The sequence below is a fragment of the Numida meleagris genome, chromosome 3, assembly GCF_002078875.1.
Source record: "Numida meleagris isolate 19003 breed g44 Domestic line chromosome 3, NumMel1.0, whole genome shotgun sequence".
Lineage (NCBI taxonomy): Eukaryota > Metazoa > Chordata > Aves > Galliformes > Numididae > Numida > Numida meleagris.
This window is the reverse complement of record NC_034411.1, coordinates 80,593,489-80,617,566: the sequence shown is the minus strand read 5'-3', so window position 1 is coordinate 80,617,566 and position 24,078 is coordinate 80,593,489. Positions and strand designations below refer to the sequence as shown.

Here is a 24,078-nt window from a genome sequence, read left to right as displayed (position 1 = left end):
ATCAAGGCAATTGTATTGGGCTTACCAGCCTGAACTATTACCTGGACTTCAGTAGTGCTCATGGGTGCTGCATCTCCATTAGAACATCTTTCCCCTGAATTTACTTGGCAAAGGACTATAAAGAGTTGTAGGTTACTCTCTTAGCCCTTACCTGCCCCTTCTCTGAACACATGTGCACAAAAGCGTGCCATCCTTGTTGCTCGTATTCTGGGTTTCCCTGCAGAAGTCTTCAGAGATTCAAAGTCACTAGGTGCTGAATGTTACTGATTTAGGTGGCTCTGACTGCACCATGTAGCTTTGGAAGTAAAGCTGTGCAGTAAATCTGCGCCTGGAGATATATATATATATAGCTGATGAGTATATATATATATATATAGCTGATGAGTATGAGAAGCTGATTTTTTTTCAGATCCTGATATCCAAAAGAGAATTCAGGTTGCATTATGTTTGGGTCACTGAAGTTACAGTGGAGTGTTAAACTACAGAGGTGTTTGGTTTTTTTTTTTGTTAAGAAAATATATCTGAATGGTATTTAGATGTTACATGTTATATTCTCAAGCTATGTATTTGCATGCCTCAAAAATATAATTTCTCTTAGGTTTAAATTTACGTGACTTTTTAGCTTCCAAATGAAAACCACTGTCTTGTGATTAAATATCTCCAACATAGGTAATTATTGGATACTATGCTGGTTCACTTTTTCAGTCTGACAGATAAGTTTCCCCACTCAGTTCTTGAGCATGACCTTTTTTATTTCCCACCCTCAGTTTCTAGGATCTTTTTACTAATAGTGTAATACAGAGATATACTGTTGTGTTTAAAATACCTGTGCTTTGCATTCTTATTTGCTGATGTACAGAACTTTTCAATATTTCAACAGCAAGATAACTTTAAACAGTTTCTTGTCAATGTTTTTTTAATATCAGATTTGTCATTTATTTTTCTTCTGCTCTTTTTAAGAATTCTGTATATAAGTTTTAATCAAAACATAAAATTATCTGTGTTCACTCAGTTGAAAACTTATTTGTTTGTGGGCAGACCAAGAAATCAGTTCAATTGCCTTAGACAAAGAGCTCCTGCCAAGATTTTGGACAGAGTTCATATTTTCAACCTAACCAATCAGAAGGAAAAAGTTGATGATCTTATTTTTCTGGAAGTGCCAGTCATCTGAATGCTTGACCTGTTCCCTTTCCTATACAATGTGAGATGGCTATCAGAAGCCAGATTCTGATTTAGACTTCTGCTTATAGTAGATTAACACTTCTCATGGTTTTTTTATGCTATGTCTCTGACTAACTATAGAAATACATCACTGGTGAGGAAAAAATGACCATAAAAGTGCACTATAGATAGTATCACAGCTTCTTTGATCCTTCCTCTCTCACCACCTCACTGTACTATATAAAACTTCTATCTTGCTGAAAACAAAGGTTATTGTGAATCTCATCTGACGTTACATATGGTTTTTGGTGGAGTAGATTAGATATTACAAATGGGCCAGGAAATGTATTTTGTTGGTTCCTGATCTTTGGTTGTTTTTTATGTACTACCAGACTCCATTACATTACAGTAATAGTTTGTTACTGTTGCACTTCTCTAATTTTGTAGATATAATAAATAGAATTAATTCCTGGAAAATGTTTTTGAATAGCTATAGTATTGTTGCTATATGATAGACATAAGCTGTTTAAAGCAAGCCATAAATAATAGCATGTTTTCCTCACTCTTATCTTTAAGTATGCGTTTCTTCTTTTTTATTGTTACAGTATTTAAATCGAGGCTGTACGAGGTACTTTGCTACCAAAGAAACAGACAAGCAGATTTTGCAAAATCGCAAGAGTCCTGAGGTAGGTTTTGTATCTTCACTGAGTTTGTATTAACTAATGCAGATAGAGTTGAAAATTATCACAGTTTTACAATGTGGAATGAAACGTTCATTTTACACATCTTTATAGGTCTAAATGGGTACTGCTAAAGTTTTTGAAATTTAGTCCTAAAAATGTGCATCTTAAAATTAATGTGCATCTTAAAATTCCAAATGGAACACTACATAAAATTGTTTGCTTTTCATTCTTATAATAATATAACACTTAATGATGCAGCATGTCTTCCGTAGAACACAAAAAGCAACCCATGACTTTTTCTCATTTTCTTTCAAAATCTGAATACTGTTAGGAATAGCTCTGCAATTGTGTTTTTCTTCTGAAGCCATTTTTAATGTCTGGATTTTAAAGTATATACCCCTTTCTAGTACACTGTTTTTATTTGTTGTTGTTGTTGTCCCTTGCTATGGACTGTTACATACAGAAAGTGGCATTTCCTGGAGGAGAGGGTGGAACTTGGAGCAAGAGGAAAAAAAATGTTCTCATCTCCTATCACATTTTTAAAAATTGAGTAAACCTTTTGAGCTTGTTTGCCTGAGGACACTTAAAGAAATTAATCTGATTTAGTCATATATGTGAATTGGAGGTAGTTTAAATGCTTCATTATAATTCTACTCTAATACGCTTTTCATCTTTCATACCTAAAATAAGAAATTTTCATTTGTATACCTGGAGCATAACACCTTGCTTAAAGAAATCCATACTTGTGATTCAGTAACAGGGCAGTTACATGTGGAAGTTGACTCAAGAGTTTCTCTCCCCATGTGACCATACGGTCTCTCTTACTTTGAGAACTTCAATTTCAGCTTGTACATAGCTTGTGCACAGCTGTGAAAGAGGCACTATAGATACTTCCTTTGCTTAAGTCAACATTGTGAAGTCTGCTCCTGAGTTTCCAGTGTTTACTTCTTGTAATGTTGAGCACGTAGTGCCAATTTCTTTTTCTTGAATGCTGGCTATTTTCTGTAATCAGGGATGATGGAGAGTGAGATACAGAAGTATTGATTTGATAATAGTGTAATAGCACAAAGCTGGTAGATATTTAACTCTTCAAGTGTGTAGTCTAAGAGGTGGTTGGGAGATTTTGCCGCATTTTGCCTAATTTGCCTTAAATGAAGATTTGTAGTGAAGTTGGCCATTTACGGAGATATAAAATAATACCATTCACCGATTCTTGCTGCTCGCAGATGGACTTGTGCAACTCCTGTTCCAGATGAGATTTACAATTTGGTGTTCTGTCATAAAATACGTCTCTAAAGTACTTAATTTTGAAGAAATGTTTGTCTAAAACTATAATGTACTGATAGAGAAATTCTGAAAACAGGTATTGGCCATTAAATAGGGGAACATACGATGCTATAATACAGATGCAATATTACAGCAGTGTCAGTTTGAAGGAGAAGGATAGGTTGAAATTTCAATTGTACAAGAACTTAATCTAGCCATTTAAAAAGGAAGTAGATTGTATTGTTTAGGTTTTGAAATCAGATATTGATATTTGCTGTCGTTTAATGAAAAACTTTGTTTATATTAATAAAAATTGCTGGAATAGTTGATTAATGCTTAAATTATTTTTGTGTTTTCCTTATCAGGAAGATGAGGTGATCATTTTACATAATTAAAACATGTAGATTAATTTTATCGATGTGTCTAAATGTTGTGTGAAGTGAATTTTTCAGATGCATGTGGTGTTTTGTTTTGACATAATTGTTAGCTTATTTGACATTAACAAAGCTTCTACTTAAATTATTAATTCTTCTTAGTTGAAAACATTTACAAGTAATTGTGAAAACTCAAATGAGTTTATGCATGTTCAGTTACCTACTTGATTGCATGTGGATGTTTCGCTACAATTTAAAACAACAATTAAAATTACTTTTGATGTATTTAAAGTAGGAAATACTGTCAGCATAATGTGCAATTGACATTTTAAAACCTAGCTGCTATTCTTTTAGCCAGTAGGATACTTCTAACAACTTGACTGTTTCTCTTTCACCAGAAGACATTAACAAGTGTATTTCTCTAAATGAATCTGTGTAGATACTCACAAGGAATACGCTTCCAGTTCTTATTTGCCCTGTACCCCTTTCTCGTGGCGTGTCAAATCCACTCTGTCATTCTATTATGATGACCTCCATTGTCTTTCAGTTGCTAAAGGCTAGAAGTATTCTTCAGAAGTACTTTTAAAGCTCCTTTAGTCAAATGTTTCCCTTTCCAATGGTGACCATCCTCTGTTTCCCTGTCCTTAGTTATTAAACTCTCCAAATTTTGCTTTCTGAAGACAGACTGATGTTTTAAGGATCATGCTCTGAAGTATCAACAAATGAGAATAAATTAGGGTTCTTCCAAATCATGTATTGTGTGAAGAGCTCTAATCTCTATTTAGTTTGGGTTTTGCATGCTTTTTAATGCTTTTTCTTATGGTTTATTCTTGCCTGGAAATAATTGTTTACGTATATTTTAAAATCTGGTACTGATTTTTTTTTTGTTCCATCTTGTTGCTTTATAGTATCTTAAGGCAGGTTCCTTGAAGGATCCGCTCTTAGACGATCATGGAGACTTCAACAGAATGTGCACAGCAATGAAGAAGATTGGACTGGATGATGCAGAAAAACTGGACCTTTTTCGAGTAGTGGCTGGTGTCCTTCACCTTGGAAATATCGATTTTGAGGAAGCTGGGAGCACTTCAGGTGAGAAGAAACACAAATTGTTTTCTGTAAAAAAAAATAAATAAATAAATAGTGAAAATGCCTCTTGATTATAGATGATTCCTTTTCATGTGAATTATTGTTTTAGAATGCTGTCTTCTACTAAAAGGTAATTTAGCCTTAAATCATTCCATTTGGAAGTCGAGTATTATAGCTGTACTTTAAATGCTCTCACCGAAATTGTTCAAAAAATTGTGCAAAGTTTGGTATAAAAAAGAGACATTTTGTGTCTCAAAACTGTTATTTAATTTTAATAACAATACAAAAAAAAAATCCAATTTCTTGCTAATGTCATGAAAAATATTCAGGTTAGCTCTTCCATCTTTAGTGAAAGGTGTTATGTTCTTTGGCTTCCAAAAATGCTAGGTTAATATTTTTGAGAGATGAAGAAAAGTTGCAATAAAATTACTGGTAAATGTAAGCTTTGTCATTTTAAGATGTTGACTCAGAAGACAAGTTGCTATGAGTGTTGCTGGTGCTTACTAGCAAACTATGCAAAGAGGCTGAGGAAGGGAAAATTTCTATTTTGGGAATGGCCATTCTTGCCATACTACTGAAATTGGCCTTTGTAAGTCGAGAACTGTTGTTCTTAGATTCCTGAAGAATTGAAGAAACTCCTGATCTGAACTTATTACAAAGATGACAATAGTGTTAAAAAAAAAAAAAAAAAGCATGTAGATATTGTTCTGTTGCAAGATAAAACATGATTGGTTCTTCTTAGTCCTACTTCCTGTGTCACTGTGCTTGTCCAAAGTTTTTAGAAAAGGCATACTGAAGAACACTTGAAAAGGTGTATTAAACAAATATTAGCCTCACAGGTTCAGTGGCTCCTGATCCAAGTGCAGAATCGCCACAGAATTGCAGAAACCTTCAGATGGGAAGGGATGGCAGACTGTCTGTTGTTCAACATTTCCTGGTCAGATCAAGGCCAGCACAATTCAAACTGCATAATTTAGGATTGTTCAAGGAGATGTGAAAACCTCCAAGGAGAAAGTTCTACAACTTCTCTAGCAAAGCTGTTCTCACTGTGTAATGATTGTCGCACCGAAGCTGTCATATCAGAACCTACCCAGTTTCTATTTATAATCTTGCCATCTTAGAGAAGATGGGAGGACATGGGGGTAGAGGAGGGTAGTGGCCTTATGGGCTCTCTAGTACACTGGCTTCCGTACTTGGGCCTTCTGTGAGATTGGAGTGTGGGATTGACAAGGATAAGGCAAGGTGGGACGCACTGAAAACGATGGGATTGTGAAGGGAGAAGCAATTTCAGGAGACAGAGAAGGAGAAGTGAAACCATGGGTGGTGTGGTAAGTCAGAGGACAGAAGAGGGAAGGAGGGCACCAGAATAGTTATTTTCTCTGCATGTTGAAATTCAAACCCATATTTTCTGAAGTAAATTCTTATGTTTAAAAATGTTTGTTGCAAATTCATGCTATAGCCTACTCTCACCTTGCATCTGTGAGCAGTGTTCTTTAATTGAGTAATTTGGGATAGTTCTTTCATTAAAAAACAAGTTACCTTCTGAACAATGCATGTTTAGAGCAATATTGTAAAAATACAGAATCTGATGCATAGAAATACTTGCAGAGTGGCAAAACCTGGCTTGTGGTGCCATGTATTATAACATCCTGACACCCTCAACAGCCTTCCTCCTCAGAAAAAAAAAAGAAAAGAAAATTAAAAAGGGAGGTGAGGTGAGGGGCGGTTGGCTAATGGCTGCGGCTCTTGCTGGCAGGGGGCTGCACGCTGAAGGCGCGGAGCCAGCCGGCGCTGGAGTGCTGCGCGGCGCTGCTGGGGCTGGACGAGGAGGACCTGCGCGTCAGCCTGACCACGCGCGTCATGCTCACCACGGCAGGGGGCGCCAAAGGAACGGTCATCAAGTGAGTGTCCCGCGGGCGGGCGGTGAGCTGGGGCGGGTGGTTGTGGGGCCCCACAGCGAGCATCTGAGGAGCTGAAAAGCAGTGCGAACCGAGCTGAGGCTCACTGCAGTTATTTAGAAGTGGATGCTGCGTGCAGTTGAATTGTATACTTCAACATTTGGTTCTGTGACCATGTCTTCTCAATACATGCTGCGTTTTTTTTTCTGGAGTTGAACAAAACTGTCAAACTAAATCTGGGCTGAGCAGTTTTGAGCAAGTTCAAAGCTGCCCTATGTCTAGCTGAATGCATTGATGTCTTAATTAGGAAACTAATTAACATTCACTCATCGGAAGAGTGCACAGTAGCTTCATATTGATGCAGGGAGACAATCAGATTGCTTTGCTTTCGCTGGGACAGAAATACAGCTTTATGTGTGCTATACCAGAAGGTTTAATCTATGAAAGCCATATTCATTGTGTTAATGTTCCTTATAGAATCGTAGAATGGCTTGGGTTGGAAGGGACCCAAGGATCAAGTTTCAACCTTCCCTGCCACGGGCAGGGCCACCAACCTCCAGATCTGGTACTAGACCAGGTTGCCCAGGGCTCCATCCAACCTCATCTTGAACACCTTCAGGGATGCTGCCGACAACCTCTCTGGGCAGCCTGTTCCAGCACCTCACCACTCTCTCTGTAAAGATCTTCCCCCTGACATCCAGTCTAAACCTTCCCTCCATGAACTTAAAACCATTCCCCATTGTCTTATCACTATCTACCTGAGTAAAAAGTTGATTCCCCTCCTGTTTATAACCCCTTTTAAATTCTGGTTTCAGGCTGCAGTGAGGTCTCCTCGCAGCCTTCTCTTCTCCAGGCTGAACAAGCCCAGCTCCCTCAGCCTGTCTTCGTAGGGGAGGTGCTCCAGCCCTCTGATCATCTTTGTGGCCCTCCTCTGGACCCTCTCCAACAGCACCACATCTTTCCTGTATTGAAGGCCCCAGACATGGATGCAGTACTCCAGATGGAGCCCCATGCGGGCAGAGTAGAGAGGGACAATCACCTCCCTGTCCCTGCTGGCCACCCCTCTTCTAGGGTTCAGCATCAGTGTGGGCTGTTGTTCTGATAACTTGTTATCATGAAATTACTGATCTTTGAGGTTTATTTCTAGGTAGAGCAAACAAGTAGTTCTTGATGATCTCTTATTTCTACACTTGCAAGAGGTAAAACCTGATAGTGATTACCACTGAAAAAGTTGCAGTACAGGGACAAATAGCAAACAAGGATTGTGGAGGTATTATTCTAACTTCAGTTAAAAGCTCAACATCTGGATTTCTTCATAATGCTTTCAATAGTGCATTTCTGGAAAGCAGTTAATTTTTTTTGCCCCCAGTTATTAGAAATTTGAGACCCTCGTCACTATCATTTTGCCTTCTTACCAGCTGATATGGAAAGCTAGAAATCCTTTTTATCTTTACACAAAACTGAGCATATAGAAAGATGAAAGTCTTGTAATGACAGCAGTCTTTGATGTAGTGATCCAGCAGAAGCTTTGTCAGTATTACAGATGAAGGTATAGCAGACAATTATATATCATACAGTATGGATTTCACTCGTGAAAATAAAAACTTTTTTTCTTGATCCATCTTGTGATCCACTGTTGAGCTTTCTTTGAGTCACTGCTCTTCTGGTTATTCCCCATCTTACATTTGTATTTTTGAATTCTCCTAAGTATACTACTACACATTTTTCTTTAGCAAAATGTGTCTTGTGGAATTTTAGACCATGTCTTCTATTGGTAAAAATAGTTTTCTTTCTAATCTTATTACTGAGATTTCCTGCTTTCTTTCTTAGTTAAGTATTACTAGACTGTTTTTATGAAAATACTCATAATTTGTCATTCTGGTTTAGTGAAAGTGTTAAGCAGCAGGATTTGAACAAAACATATCCTTGTCGAATTCAGATGGCACCCCACTGGAGGTGCTCTTCGTGAGCTATTGACTCAATCTCTGGGAATAGATTGGTTTTAGCTTTTGTTTACATAGCAAATGGATAAACCATGCCTTTAATTTTGAGGATGTTCGGTGGGATGCATCAAGCACTAAAATAAAGTGAATCATAAATATTGCTTCTTTCACCACTTCTCAAGTGACCCTGTCAAGCAAGGTTTCCTATCGAGGCATCTCAAAGTGATTTTTTGATGTTTCTATTGTCTGATTGCATCTGAGGTGCTTAAACATAACTCTTGTCTTACTCTGATACATATGTATAGTTTTTGCTACCACTTCAAATTCACCTTGAATTTATGACTGTAAAGATTTTCTGTTCAGTGTATTTATTCTGATAAGCCTAGGGCACTGTTAGCAGTGTACTGTTTCAAAAGCCTGCAAGTACAAGTAGCTGTGTTTTTGTCCTAGCAGATCTTAGTTTTCCCCAGTGTTTTGTTTTGTGGATGGCAAAGAAAGATTCAGAGGACTCCTTCAACAGTCTCAAAGGATGAATGCACTAAGCCTCTGTTTCTAGCCTTTTCTGAACTTGTGCAGCTAAAAGGAAATATATGCTAATACATGCACAGTAGTATCTTCTTCACATATGGCTTACTGCATGTACAAGGAGAGTAAAGTGGGCTGTTTCATATATTTATTAAGTAGCCACCAGGTTTTGCTATGGCAGTGTGATTTAGAAACAATTTGATTGCTATCAGTATTAGAAATTTGACAAGTACATTGTTTTATTTTGTTCAGCAATCCAAAGAGCAACTCATTGCTTGCTTGCTTTCTTAGGGACTTTTTGTGTGAGAGCAGATCATGTGAGCCCTGGTAGGTCACAATGAATAAATGGCTCAGCTGAAATTGCTGAGCTTGGAGCATAACAAAGGCTTTGTTCTGCTGGGCACAATGGAGCCAGCAAGGAACAGTAGGAGAGTGATGCTAAATGCTGTCTCCGTGGATTTTATTAAATACTGCTGTGCAGTGGCCTGCCAGGGAGTTCTGACAGCTGCACTAGATTTCTGTGTCCTTTCCAGTCTCCCCCAAAAAGCATAATAATCACCTTGTTGGCTGTTGTCTTTGCCATCCATATAAAGTGTATTTGCAGAGAGAAATAATGTTTGTATTCAAAGTCCAGTGCACCTCATAAGCTGTAAATGCAGTGTGCTGCTCTGTTCTTCAGCTTCACCCTTTCCATGGAGGCTTTCCAGCAGAACTCTGTCATCACAAAGTGCATTATTTACAGTATGGAATGTTTTACTGACATTGTTTCAAGTCTTTGTACTCCTTTTGGAGTAGGGCATTTTCTACTAAAGTGCATCTGTAGTGGTAGTACTTAAGTATTCTTTAATTAAGCGAACTATTTATTAGATAGAGTTTATTTCATTTTGTTTGTGAAGTGGTAATCTGTCTGGATGGCAGTTGCTGGGTGTTGTTTCATCTGCTCGCTCTCCCCGCTGACTGTTGACAACTGTGGGTAAATTACATATATTTAATTGCAGATCATTTGGTCTGGATAAGTAAACTGAATCATGTTACATATTGAAAAATGTTTGAAGACTGCATGGAATTGTCCACAGGATAAACCTAGCCCATGAGAGAGCTTTCCCCTTAGGCCTCAGACTCTGTGAGTCTCTGGAAACCTTATAGAGTAAATTAGTATGAAGACCAAACAAGGTTTTTTCTTACTGATTTTGCAAATGACTAGAAAATTAGAATTTCTTCCATGTTCTTTGCAAGTAGCTGATGGGTAGAGGGGGAGGGAGAAGGAGAAATGGAAGAAGGGAAATACCTCTTTTTCTGTTCAGAGGAGAAACAGGAGAAGAGAGACTGCTTTGCCAGTGAGCAGACCACTCAGAAAGGAGGAGCTCAAGGAAGGAAAGTTTACAAGAGGAAACTCACTCATTCTGAGTGTCAGTTCTGTAACAGTGCTCTTCTGTACCTACAGATTCAGTGAAACTGCAGCATTATTTTGTGGTTCTGTCATTCTCCAACTGTGCAAAAAAAAAAACATTGCAGGGTTACATTTTTCTTTACACAAGTTTCTGCTGCATACTATGATAATTTCAGATAGCAATAGGCTTTTGTACAGTCTTTGGAATTGTACCTAAAGATGACAGAGTGTGATATTTTTGAAGAATAGGGCCATTTTATTAGGCACGTGCTCTAGGAGTATAACTATTTGTTATATTGTTTAACATACTTTAAAAAAAATTAAAAAAATGGAAGTGTGAATGCTTTTAGTCTGTTGTGCATATTATGCAATAGGCTGCTGCTGACATGTGGGAATTAGCATTCTGATCTCTTAAACGTATCAGAATGGAATGTAAAGGTATCTTCCTTCTATTTATAAGGTAAGATTTCTGTCACTGCTTGTTACCCTAAGATAAGTCAGGAGATCCTTAGTGGAAGACAAGATTGTGTGTTAAAGCTAATTACTATCTAATGTAATCTAGCTGTAGGTGTCCTTAGTGAACAGAGTATCTGGTTCCCTGTCTTATCAGTCACAAAAGAAAGTGATCTCCATCAGTCCCACGTTTCTGCATCAGATGTATCATCTTTCAGAAATACAGAAATAGTAATTCTGAGTTAGCTTAGTGCTCGTGAATCCCGGGAAGTCAAGGAAATGATGCAATGTGAGTAAGCTGTATAGTGTTAGTTTTCCTTTTCTGATGAAGTTCTCCATATTCTTGTGTGAAGAAAGCTGCCTGGAGAGGGCGACAGAGCAGTTCTGTGGGTATCACATCTCAAGCCTCAAACCTTGAACTGCTTACTGAATAGTTCAGAGGAGTTATTTCTTAAATGTAGATTCTTGCATAATTTGTTAAGTTGCATAGTTTGTTATCTAGTGCATCCTTTGATTTAGTACTAATTGTTACTGTAGTTGTAGTTATCCGGGGTTGAGAGGCAAGTGATGGGGAGTATTGTTGTGTTTTACTAAGCCAACTATTTAGAAAAGGCAGAAGAGCTCTTGCCATTATCCTGTATTCTTCAAGACTGCTGGGATAAAAATCTTGTGATAAAAATTCCCTTCCCTTGTTCCTCCCTGCAAATTCTATCATTGTGTTTAGCAGGTGCTCTTTCCCTAAAAATCTCTTGTACTGAGTTGCTTAGCATTAGATATATCTGTATGTCATGATACAGTCTTGTCCAAAGCCTTTGTGTTACCGTAGCTGTTAGAAATTTTAGGCTTTTTTTCTTGCATGAAATTATGATACAGTCTAGTCAAGAGGATCTTGTTATTTCAATTTAAATTTTATCTTTGTATTTAATTTTTTATTGACATGTAAAAATCCTTTGGTCTTTGGTCAGTCTGATGCAGTTCTGGTTGGGTTCTGTTCAGGTTTGTGTGAATTTTGCTCTTCAATTTTTGGTAATATGATTAGGATTTAAGTGCAATTTGCAATCTTACCATAAAGCCAAAAGGTCGTTTTTTTTTTAAATACTTCTCCCGCATTATTTCTTTAAAACTTCCTTAAAGCATAATCCTTGTATGAACTGTCTTAGACTTCTGCTGGTATTTCCTGAGCTGTGTAGAGTATAACTGTTTTTCAGTTTTGGTACTGCTGTCTGTTACTTGGAAACCTATTTAAGAGAAAAAAAAAGTCTTGTGGAATATATTTATCCAAGAAGCAAGGTAGTTAAATGTTCTTTTAAAAGCATGCATGTCTCTATCATATTGACTTAATGAAATAGATATTATATGTATAGCTAGAATATATATTAACCTGATATTCCCACAGTACTTTGTCATGCATTTCATAGACTTTGAATTGCAGATAATAAGTACTTAATTGCAGTGTAAACTTGCAATAGATAGTCTCAATATAGAATGAATTTATAAAAAGGGGTGGAAATTTGTTTTTCTGGTGTTTCAAGAGAGTCCTCTTATTTTGAAATTGCATCTAAATTTCACCATGAGATCTATGTGGATGTTTGTTTTGTTTTGTTATCAGTCCATTTACAGTGCTATAGTTTCAATTACCGTCTTTATGAAAACATGGAGTCAAAGATTTCAGAGCAAATCTGAACAATAGCCTTCATTGTAATTAGGCAGCTTCTAAATAAGTGTTTGATGGGAATGTATGTATTTTAGATGTCTTTCTCTGGCTGCTAACAATATAGTCTCAAATTATTTTATGAATGAGAATGAAATCATTTGTATCTTGTTGCTACTAGAACAATGAAACATTATTCTTACTGTTTACATACAAAATACTTAGTCTAACCTGGCAAGATTGTGTCCTGGTAATTGGATTTAGGTTCAGGCTTTTTGTATCCTAACTTAAAAAGGTGGAAAGGGTTCAAAGCCTGATTTCAGTATTTTAAAGTGAGAAATTCTGGAACATAAGGTCTCCGTTCTTGTTTTGTAGGGTTCCCTTGAAGGTGGAACAAGCAAACAATGCTCGCGATGCCTTGGCTAAAACGGTGTATAGTCATCTCTTTGACCATGTGGTGAACAGAGTGAACCAGTGTTTTCCATTTGAGACTTCTTCTTTCTTCATTGGAGTTCTAGATATAGCTGGTTTTGGTAAGTATTTGTTAAAAAAAAAAAAAAAAAAAAAAACCCAACAACCATATTTTTGTAGTAGTGTATTGTTGCCACTGAATATTCAATGATAAAATCTGTAATGGCGAGTCTACTGGTTTTGGTGGTTGTGGATGGGGTAGTTTACAAGGTCTTAAGTGTATTGAGAGAGCAGATAAAGTCTTGATTTCCTGATGTACAAGAACATAGAGCTTCTCCTGATGGAAATTGTAACAAGTGCTGCTGTTAAACTGGGCAGCTTTTTAATGCTTTCTGATTCTTGTGGTGTCTATATATACACTGCTTTTGAAGTTCTGAAAGACTGAAAATTTGAAGTGAAACGGAACTGTGGCTGTCCAGTAAAACTAGTGAAGATGCTGGAACAGGTTGCCCAGGGAGGTTGTGGATGCCCCGTCCCTGGAGGCATTCAAGGCCAGGCTGGACGTGGCTCTGGGCAGCCTGGTCTAGTGGTTGGCGACCCTGCACTCAGCAGGGGGGTTGAAACTCGATGATCTTTGAGGTCCCTTTCAACCCAGGCCATTCTATGATTCTATGAACAAGCGTGTTGTTTTTCCACTGAGTCCTGAGTTCACTGCATGCTGACAGACAGGCAAAAGAAGTCTTTGAATTAAGATACTGTGTTCCTGGAAGATGGACAGAGTTGGGCTTTGGATGGATGGGGCTTTGAGCATCCTGATCTAGTGGGAGGTGATCTTAAAAGTCCATTCCAACCCAAACCATTCTATGATTCTATGGACTCCAAGTTGACTTACTGATAGCGGTGGGCATTGATGGTTCCTGTAAAGCTTTTGCCATCTTTGGATCACTGAGATTCAGAACAGGGCGTATTTTCTGCAGTGCAGAAGCCCTGCTAAGGTTACCTAAGAACAGTGTAAAAAGAAACCTTTGTTTTTGGGTCTTCTGACTTATGCTGTCATGTGCCAGACATGGATGCGTGGAGTTGTACTGGTACAGTTTCATTGTAAGGCACATTGCTTTGGTGTGCTGCCAGATGCAACTGTCAGGTATTTGTATCATCTGTCAGCATTCTTATCTCTGTCTTGCATGCAACATGAAGATCTGTAAAAGCTTTTGCTTGATCGAAGGAAGCACATATATATATCAGAACACATCTTTAAATATTAGCACTATGAAACTTTTCTTATTTACTCTTAACGTAAGTTCTTGGAAGGCTGGTTTATCACAGAAGTTTAACTTTTGTTTTTCAGAATACTTTGAACACAACAGTTTTGAACAATTTTGTATCAACTATTGTAATGAAAAACTGCAGCAATTTTTTAATGAAAGGATTCTGAAAGAGGTATGTTATATATATATTTAGGGAGGTTTTTTTTTCCTCTCAGTAAAAAGATATTTACCATTGTTTTTCATAGGATTGCTCATTATGCTCAGATAAAAAAAAAAATCAGTCAACAAATGGTCTTCTTACGATGTGATATGGGGTTGTGCTGGGAGAGAAAATGGCTTCTTAAATGCAACATCTTCCTTTCTTCATTTCTTTTTAGAAAAGAAATAATATTCAATGAAGAATTCTTGTTCTTACCATTCATTAAAATAGCACATGCAAATACTGAACGGTATCTTGTACTTAGTGGGAGTATCTGTCATTAAGGACGTGAAGTTGAAATACACTTGTACAAGGAAATTCTAAAATGCGTTTTCATTCATGCTCAGTTTCGGTGGGTAAAAAAATGTGTGATGTTTTCTCTTTTACTGTTATTCCTTTTTTTTTTCCTGCATAAAGGAACAAGAACTTTACCAAAAAGAAGGCCTGGGTGTTAATGAAGTACGCTATGTAGATAATCAGGACTGTATAGGTACGTACTCCTTGAAATGTCAAGCTATTCATTAGCATCACGAAGAAAAGAAGCTTAGAGCAGAGGAGGCATACTTTGGGCTACAAGGTAGCACTAGCACCGTAATGCTCTTAATGACTGTTGGAATGTAATTTCTTTCAGCTTTTTCTGAAATTCCATTTCCAGTTGGTAATGGATCCATGTTTTCCTGCAGTGTGTTGTAACTGCAGGTGGGACTCATTAATTTCTTGGGCGTTTTCTTATAAACCTATTCAGAATGCCTAAAATATAAAATAAAGAAGGGTGTGAGGTTGTCTGGGAGAAAAAGTTCAATGAATTAAAAAACAAAACCAGAACAATTCTCCCCCCACCCCACGACCCTTGTGGTTTTTTTAATTTCTTTTTTTGGTGAGCCAGTCAGCAAAGAAGCAAAATGTTGCTGTTGCTCTTAGGTTTGCACAGACTGATATGCCAGGGGCACTTAAAATTATCTTTTTTTTTTTCCTGTATGTTCAACTTATGTTCTCCAAATTGGTGTATTTTGAAGAGAATTTGATCTTGCTTTTGCATTTACAGCTGTTTGTGGTAACTAGTCAGTCCTGGCTGAGCAGAGGATTTAGTGGCAGAATTCAAGATCTGCTGCAAAATGTTGACTTCTCTAAGTTTCTGTAGCTCTTTTGAAGAAGTTTTCATTTTGTAGGAAAGGACTGTGCAGTTGGTAACGCTGATTTATCTAAAGATAGCGCTTGTAAAGCAAACCCTCTTAGCCATCCTGTGGAAAAGGAATAGAGAAATATCTGGAGGAGAGAATGAAAACATAGCGACAGGAAATATGTGACTTTCATGAATGCAAACCATATCTCTTCTAGTGATTTAGTAATGCATGTATGAGCCTGTCCTAAAAATGTTACTATCATGTACAGACTGTGATGTTTCTATTAAAAGGGGTTGGTCCTGCTGCCCTCCCGTGCATTTTTGTTTTGAAACATACCTCAGAATCAAAAGGGATTCCTTGGTGACTTTTGGAAGAAAAGGTCTCTCTCTGACTCATAGTGGGGAATATGGGTGAGGTTGTAGAGACTGTAGAAGAGTTGCCTTTTATTACCCATGGAAATGACTTGAGCAACTTAAGAATACGAATAGCAGTCCTTAAGTCATGACCCCTTTTACTATTCTGTGTGACTCCACCACAGATTTTACATGTTTCTTCATTGTATTAATTATTCTTAGGAAAATTAACAAAATTATGAACAGATTATACCGCACCATTTATCCTTTCTTTCTATTGCTATGCAATCAGGAGAAAGGGATTTTCTACTGCCTTTTGAAGTGAGAAAAATAATTGTGGTTTCTGTAAAAAAAAAAATAAAAAAATAAAAAAAAAATAAAAAAAATTTGTTTAAGGTGTTGGCCTGGGCCAGTGGTAGCAGTTATCTGTTACAAGCAATTATCTGACGAAGACCTATGCTCATACCACATTTTTGCACATTAAGGGAGTTAGAGGACTATATTCAGCTTGAGGCCCATAGTAAAAAAAAAAAATCAATCAATCCTTGCCTTATCTCTTTGCCATGTGTTTCTTGTTTTATAGTTAACAGAATCTGCTATGGAATCTTGATTAAATCAAGAAATCAAATTTATAGAATTAATGTAGTGACTTTTTGTGTTAACAACTTTTCCAATATAGTAATAAAGAACTAGATCGGTAGCATTTTACATTTTCAGTGTTCAGTTCTGGTATGTGATATTCAATTTTAAACATACTTTGTTTTATTAATAGATTTGATTGAAGCAAAATTAGTAGGCGTGCTGGATATTTTGGATGAAGAAAATCGTCTTCCTCAACCAAGTGACCAGCATTTTACTTCAGTTGTGCACCAAAAACACAAGGACCATTTCAGACTCTCCGTAGGTTTATTTGTGCTGGCTGTCTTCTTTTAATAATTGTAGAATCATAGAATCATAGAATAGCTTGGGTTGAAAAGGACCTCAAAGATCATCGAGTCTCAACCCCCCTGCCAAGTGCAGGGTCGCGAACCACTAGACCAGGCTGCCCAGAGCCACGTCCAGTCTGGCCTTGAACGCCTCCAGGGACGGGGCATCCACAACCTCCCTGGGCAACCTGTTCCAGTGCGTCACCACCCTCTGTGTGAAAAACTTCCTCCTAATATCTAACCTAAATCTCCCCTGTCTCAGCTTAAAACCATTCCCCCTTGTCCTATCGCTATCCACCCTCACAAACATTTGATCCCCCTCCTGTTTATACGCTCCCTTCAAGTATTGGAAGTCCACAATGAGGTCTCCCCGGAGCCTTCTCTTCTCTAAACAAGCCCAGTTCCCTCAACCTTTCCTCATAGGAGAGGTGCTCCAGCCTTCTGATCATCTTGGTGGCCCTCCTCTGCACTCGTTCCAAGAGCTCCACGTCCTTCTTGTGCTGGGGGCCTCAGGCCTGGATACAGTACTCCAGATGGGGCCTCACAAGAGCCGAGTAGAGGGGGACCACCACCTCCCTCTCCAATAATAAAACAGTTCTTGAAACAGTTGAGAGTAACACTTGATTTAATGAAAACCTTTCCTTAGAAATTCCATATCACACCGCATACAGATCCATATGCTTTTGTTAAGGACAAGTTTGATTATTGTGTTTGTTGAAAAGTTCATCAAAGGCTTGTTAAGTCTTCTAGCAATTCTAATATCCTGTTGGAAGTAAAGCCATATTCTTCACTTATATTTCAAGATTGTTAGTGTGTAATACATGAAAAAGAAACAAAAATACATTTTAATTTAGATTATTTAATATCAGAGTAGCTGTTTTGTTGTTCCTTTCCAAAATTGCTTGCTCTAGAGAATACTTAACTTGCAAGAAATGTCCAGCTACCACTTCAGTCATGAAAATGAGTAACACACCAGGTGAACTTTGTTGTTGTTAGTTCTTTAATGTAGAGTAGTATTCTGTGGAAGGTTAATGCAAACCTTGCAACTTCTGTACGTAACTTCTATTAAAATGCCAAAAAAAAAAAAAAGAAAAAAATCCCTGCTGAAAAAAAAAGGAAGGCAAATAAAATTGCCAGCCATTTACTTCTCTTAAATGTTCTTCTTTAGCTTGTTTAATTAGGATCCCATGTAATGAAACGTTCTTGTCCATATGTGTATAATCAAATAGGTAGTTGCCTTTTAAAAGCATTTTAAGCTTCAGTGTAATCTTATTCATATGACAAGGCATCAACTTGTCATGAGTTGCAAAATGTATGAAATAGAAGCTGGCCTTAGCAATCCTGATCACTTCTGTTTTGAATTTGAGGTCTCTAAGTGTGTGAATGAGAATGAAAACAGGTTTTTTCAAATATTTTGGCTTGAATTGGAATAGTAGTGATCATCACAACTTTACTGCAGAAAGTATTACTTTCAACAGTTAGTGCTTCTGGCAAAGGCACGATGATGTCTTAGCTGTAAATTTTTCTCACTTTACAGTGTAATTCAGTTCTTTATAATTCACATTTTTAATTCCAGATCCCTAGAAAGTCTAAACTGGCTGTTCACAGAAATATCAGAGATGACGAAGGCTTTATTATCCGGCATTTTGCAGGAGCAGTATGCTACGAGACGGTAATTTTGGTTAAGCAAAAAGAAGTCAACTATTTCTGTTATGCTTTCTAATAGTTTTGTAGTTTTATAGTTTTTTTTTTTTTACTTTCGGTGTATATTGGTTTTAAAAAAAAAAAGAAAAAGAAACAAAATTTCTTTTCATCAGAAAGAAATTCACAAGTAGTATGTTTTAACATACATTTTAATTTCTCTTAATTTCTCAGATGAAGGACTTCTGTTGATGTGTTTTGTATAAGAGCTAGTTACTGATCTATAGGTAACAGTGTCAACATTAAATATATTGATCTTCTATCTACTAAAACTCTTATGTCAACAGAAGTCTGCATCTGTAGGAGGGGCATGTGCTAGGTAACGTAGAAGTGTTAGATTGAAGTGTAACTTTTCAGTAGCTTGCTTGTCCTTGTATTCAATGCCTTTTCATTCTGTGTTAAAAGTCACGTGTTACACTTTTTCTTCTCCATCTCTTCTGGCAGTAGAATCATTCATGTAAGAATATGAAATGTTTGAAGTTGTAACCCTCAAATGCCATCTGGATGCTTATGTGTTTTTATGATTAGTCATCATACAAAAACATTGAAACATTCAATACCAAATTCTGAAATGTAATTTTTGAAAAAAAAAAAAAAGAATTTAGGATAAATGATTCATGTTTCATTATTCCAGTAATATCCTTCAAATTTAAAAATACCTTTTCTGTCAGCTATTAATATTTTGTGTATGTAGTTGAAAAGTTTGAAATAACATGAAAATATTTACCTGACATGTTCTTCTTCACTTTAGAATTAAGTGTATAACTTTGTTTTTTGTTAATTTTCCTTAAGATTTTAATCATTGGGGCAGCTAGTCTAATTGCTATTATTTCTTGGCTTTTCTTTTTCAGACACAATTTGTGGAAAAAAATAATGATGCTTTGCACATGTCACTTGAATCTCTTATATGTGAATCCAAGGACAAGTTTGTTCGACAGCTGTTTGAATCTAACACTAACAACAACAGGGATCCCAAGCAAAAAGCTGGGAAACTTAGTTTCATTAGTGTGGGAAACAAATTCAAGGTAATATAATATAGCAGATAATCTATTTTCTTGTAATACATGCCATTTCTAAATTACCTGAAACAAGTAGAACCTAAGGATGGGAGAACTAGTGGTTACCTGAGATTCATACAACGAAGATTTTGTTAAATACTCGTTTTTTTTCCCCTACTGAATTATAAGAAAACAGTACATTCAAGTGTTATGCATTTCTGTCAAAATATGTTTTATAATAGTTCTTTCAGAGCTTATGCAGTAATTCGTAAGTCAGGGTTTTGCAAAGCCACATGAATCTTGTTCTGAATTTGAATTATGTGGCCTTTCAGGACTTCTAAATGTGGCAGAAGGTGTTCTTCCATCCTGTCTTAATTGTGTACCGTGTAAGGTGAATTGGCTGCAGTTTATCATGCTCAAAATTCAGTACCTAACCTAACCACTGTTTTTCCTCTTAAAGTATTGGTAGTCATGGTTTTCACGGAAATATGTTCATTGTGCTGAATATTTCCTTTCTCAATACCTGAATCTGATGCTTCTCCTCATTTTCTCCTTTCTTCTGCTTGTTGTAAAGCTGACCTTCATACCTTGTCTTCTCCAAATGTTTTCTGCATCCTTTTCTCATTCAGCAATTTTATTTTAGCTGGGCTATTCCAGCTCAGGATGGCTAGAAAGAGAACTATAGGGGAATTAAGAGAGGAAAAGCAGGCACAACCATGGGCCGCAGGTAACTTTTTCAATCTCATGGATTTACTGTTGTCAGAGCTGCTGCAATTTCAGCAAGAGCTCTTCTCAACACATCTGGGCCAGATCCAATGAAGGATTTACATGCCACGAAATAAAGTGCTGCTACACTTTTGGTATGCTACCTGACGTAAGGCACTTAAAACCTCAAACCACACTCCTTGACTCCCCCTGGTGAAAGCAGATATCTTAGCCAATCCAAAAACCAAGTCGAGTGGGGTCTTGCCAATAGCAAAAGAGTGTTTCTGCATTTCTGCTCCATGTTAAGGTTATGTACAGGATCAGGGCTGCAAGTTAAATTCCTTCTTGCATAATCATATCCTGTGGCTTAGTTTTTAGAACTGTTCTCAAAAAAATGCAGAAACTGGAAGAAAAGGAAGGATATGGTACCAGCACTTACTTTTTGTATAGCAAGCGTATTCTGCTTCAGGTATATATTCGGTGTTTAATACATTTTTTCTCTTGCACCAAGTTGCTGGTCAGTCTAACAGAGGGAATTCTCCTGATCTCCTTCTGGAGATGGACTGTTACACAGACAAAAATTAAATTTTGGTGGAGCCAGTAAGCATAGGAGAGAGAGCTGATTTATAAAGTAGTGGTTTTGGTATTAAACTTTGATACTGGGCATCCTGCTCTCTTGAATTTTGCTTTGATTATGTCCTTCTCCTTCTTATTACATTGTGGTAGTAGAATTAAACTACAGCAATTGATTTAATGTAAAATGCATGAGCAAAAGACAGAATGAAAAACAGAATTACTTGCCGATATGCCACCTCCTAAGCAAGCCCTGCAACTACAGATCTGTTTGATGTGAAGCTGGATTCACTGTTTTTTATAATTGCATTTTCAAAATTAAAGCAACTGGGATCTTTGAGGTAATTTCCACTTTCTTCCATCTGAGTTTTCAGTTCCTCTTGGATTTAGCATCCCACTTGCAGTAAGTGTGAAAATGTGAAAGATACAGTTGTCCAAGAAAGGCTGAAATAAAAAGGGAGGCATTTTGTAAGTTAGGCAATAATTGTGTGGGAACTTTTTGGATTGCATTTTGGACTTTCTTGTTCACTTCTGCACCTAGAATGTGACTAAAAGTCCTTTTTGGATCTGGCCCATCAATCTATAGTTCTTTCAGTGTTTTCAACTTCCATGGCATTTTGAATGTATGTGTTAATTTCAGTAATTCATTTACTGTTACCTTCCCAGACACAACATGTACTATTGATGAACACTAATAGCCTTGATAATTTCACTTTAGGTGTTGCTAAAATGAGTTTGGTTATCTGAATAGAAATCGCGTATTTGTAAGAACAAGAATTCATAGCCTGTCATTGAGCCTTGAATTCTTCTAAATACATCAATTATTAGATGATGCAGGCACTTTTTTTTTTTTTACAAAGCACTTTACACATCCCTTCCTTATAACTAATTGATTTTAATTCACATAAACCAGTTGAGGAAATGATGATGAATTAGTTCATAAGATGTACACAATCTTTGGGATGGTTTTATCTTAACGCAGTAAGGACTGAATAAATTGTGATAATTCAAAGAGCAGTAGTTTTAGCAGTATACCTTATTCATGTGATCATTAGTGAAATTTGCCTGAGAGAGGCTTATTTCTTGTGAAATCATGGACTATAAGGAAGGGGTATTTTTCTTCAAACAGAATTGTACTTCTTGATGAAAATAAATTTTTCTCTCCAAAATCAAGTATTTCCAACTTAAGAAAACATAGGGATTGTATTCAAAGTGGATACGAAGAGTATGTGAGCACTGACCAGGAGGTTATTGGTGTTTGTCATACCTCTTGTGAAACTCCTTGTCTTTCTAACTATATCCATGAAACATAAAAAAAAAAAATAAAAAATAAAAAAAAATACAATTTTATCCACTGGAAGGAAGACTAACAGCTGTAGGTGATGCATATTGCTAAGACAAATGTGATTTCCGGGACTCAAGGTAATTGAAAGATCTGGTTTAAAAAAAAAACAGTAAAAAATCAGATCCTTTCCTTCTTTTTTGTGCCAGTACAGAAAATGAGGAATCTGTTAGGACAGTTAGAATTTCATCTTACTTCAGTCTATATACTTAATGTTTGCTAGTAAGCTAACAAGGCTGACACAACAGTAACTTGTGTGGTAGAGCAGACACATCCATAAAATAAGTGTAACTGTTTTTCTGACATAATTCTGGAATACTTAAGTCCCTACTAATTTGTATTTAGTAGTGACTGTTTCCCTTGTTATCCTAAGGATTTGGTGATCCCGCAGTCTTGCCTCCTGTTAATCACAGGATTGTGATCTTAATACTTTGTTTAAATACAGCTTAAATAAATGTAGTTTAAAACTATTGATGACTACATTGTTGTCATCGATACAGAATTAAAAACGTGTAAGTTTGGAATTAAAAATATATTGTGCAGACTCGTGCTGAAATGACTTCTTAGATTCTCAAGCCAACATACCTTCAAAAAGAAGAAGAAAAAACTGGGCGTATCTCAAATCTGTTTTCTGTGTTAACTACAAATACACCTGTTAAAGATTAAATCTGGACTTTCACAAATGTTTTTATTATTGCTGTCAGTCTCATTTCCTTTAAAACTTTATTACACAGACATTATTTCCTTTATTTTCCAAGATAAAAACCTTGCACGTCTTCATGATAATTATGTTACAGTAAATAACTGGTGACACATGGTATTGTTGTTCAATTAAACACAAGCAGTTTCTTCAGAACCATTCATGCACTCTTGCATGATTTTGTCTGTTAAAAAATGTGGATGTTTGATTTATCAGTTCTGTTTGATTTACTAACAATAAACATGCATGCAGTAATGCCGTACCACTTATACTGTGTATATGCTTCCGTGGTTGTCATGGCAAGACAATTGAAATACCTGTTTTCTTTCACAGACTCAGTTAAATTTGCTTCTTGAGAAGCTTCACAGTACTGTAAGTATATACTTATGCAGGTCCATCATTTTCTGAAACAAGTCATAATCCATTATCTCATGTAAATGAGGTAGTAGCTGTCCAGTGGTAAATAATGCTTCATAGTTTGCAGCTATATGGCACCTTTGAAGCATCCTGCTCTGCAGGTGATGAATATTAATTTGCTTTCTTGAAAAAACAAAACCCAAAAATCATTAAAAAAAAAAAAAAAGTTGTAGAGTGAAAATTACACGCCATACATAACAAATAAATAAAATATTAAAACTGAGCTGCAGTCTCCATTTTGGTCAGTTTAATTTCCCTCCATTCACTGGTGATCATTGATGAATAATTTGCAAAATATTTAGAGCTCTTTGTTTAGAAGATAGTAAATTATTAGTTTCTGTCTTCAGACTGCATTGAAGCAGTTATAACTAGAATGTTTTATTTCACTTTTCCTTAAAGAGAGAATAGCTATGAATGATCAGAGAAAGCAGTGGTCAAAATTATAGAGGTAGTACATGTGGTGATAAGAGCAGATGGGAACAGTGTGCGGGATGGGAGAGTGAAGGCATGAGCCAAAAGAAATTGTAAGGAGAGAAAATTAGAGGAAAGGAAGGTCAAGTTCACCTGGCATGATTCTAGTGTCGGGAGACTGGTAGCATGTGAACTCAGGAGAACTGAGGTGTTAAGGTGATGTCACTGTGGAGAAGATAATGAGCACAGCAGAATCTGGACTGCTACATCTTAGATTGTACTAGTGGCAAGAGAAACGGTTGATCGCAAACTCAAAAGTTGGGGTCTGTTACATTAAGACTAAGGCTAGACTGCAAAAAAAGATATATGAGAGCAAAAGAACGTCTTTTTAGAAGTTTCTTTTTAGAAAATTTTTATTTTATTTCTTTCCTTTCTGCCACCTCCAGTAATTCTTAAATGACTGACTGACTTCAGGGAGTTTCAGAATGTCTAGATTTTGCTAACTTGTTGTTTTAATAAC

General features: G+C 36.7%; 1 protein-coding gene across 5 annotated transcripts in view; it reads left to right on the top strand.

Moving 5' to 3' along the window:
- The window catches only part of MYO6 (myosin VI), a 100,627-nt gene that overhangs the window by 48,316 nt on the left and 28,233 nt on the right, over window positions 1-24,078 (top strand). For all 5 annotated transcript variants that reach the window (XM_021390220.1, XM_021390218.1, XM_021390219.1 and 2 more), the window contains 10 exons: window positions 1,767-1,847; window positions 4,393-4,573; window positions 6,327-6,471; window positions 12,806-12,963; window positions 14,190-14,281; window positions 14,726-14,798; window positions 16,558-16,685; window positions 18,288-18,383; window positions 19,264-19,437; window positions 23,064-23,102. In XM_021390220.1, coding sequence (XP_021245895.1) covers window positions 1,767-1,847; window positions 4,393-4,573; window positions 6,327-6,471; window positions 12,806-12,963; window positions 14,190-14,281; window positions 14,726-14,798; window positions 16,558-16,685; window positions 18,288-18,383; window positions 19,264-19,437; window positions 23,064-23,102 — 1,167 coding nt within the window. The remainder of the gene's footprint in view (window positions 1-1,766; window positions 1,848-4,392; window positions 4,574-6,326; window positions 6,472-12,805; window positions 12,964-14,189; window positions 14,282-14,725; window positions 14,799-16,557; window positions 16,686-18,287; window positions 18,384-19,263; window positions 19,438-23,063; window positions 23,103-24,078) is intronic.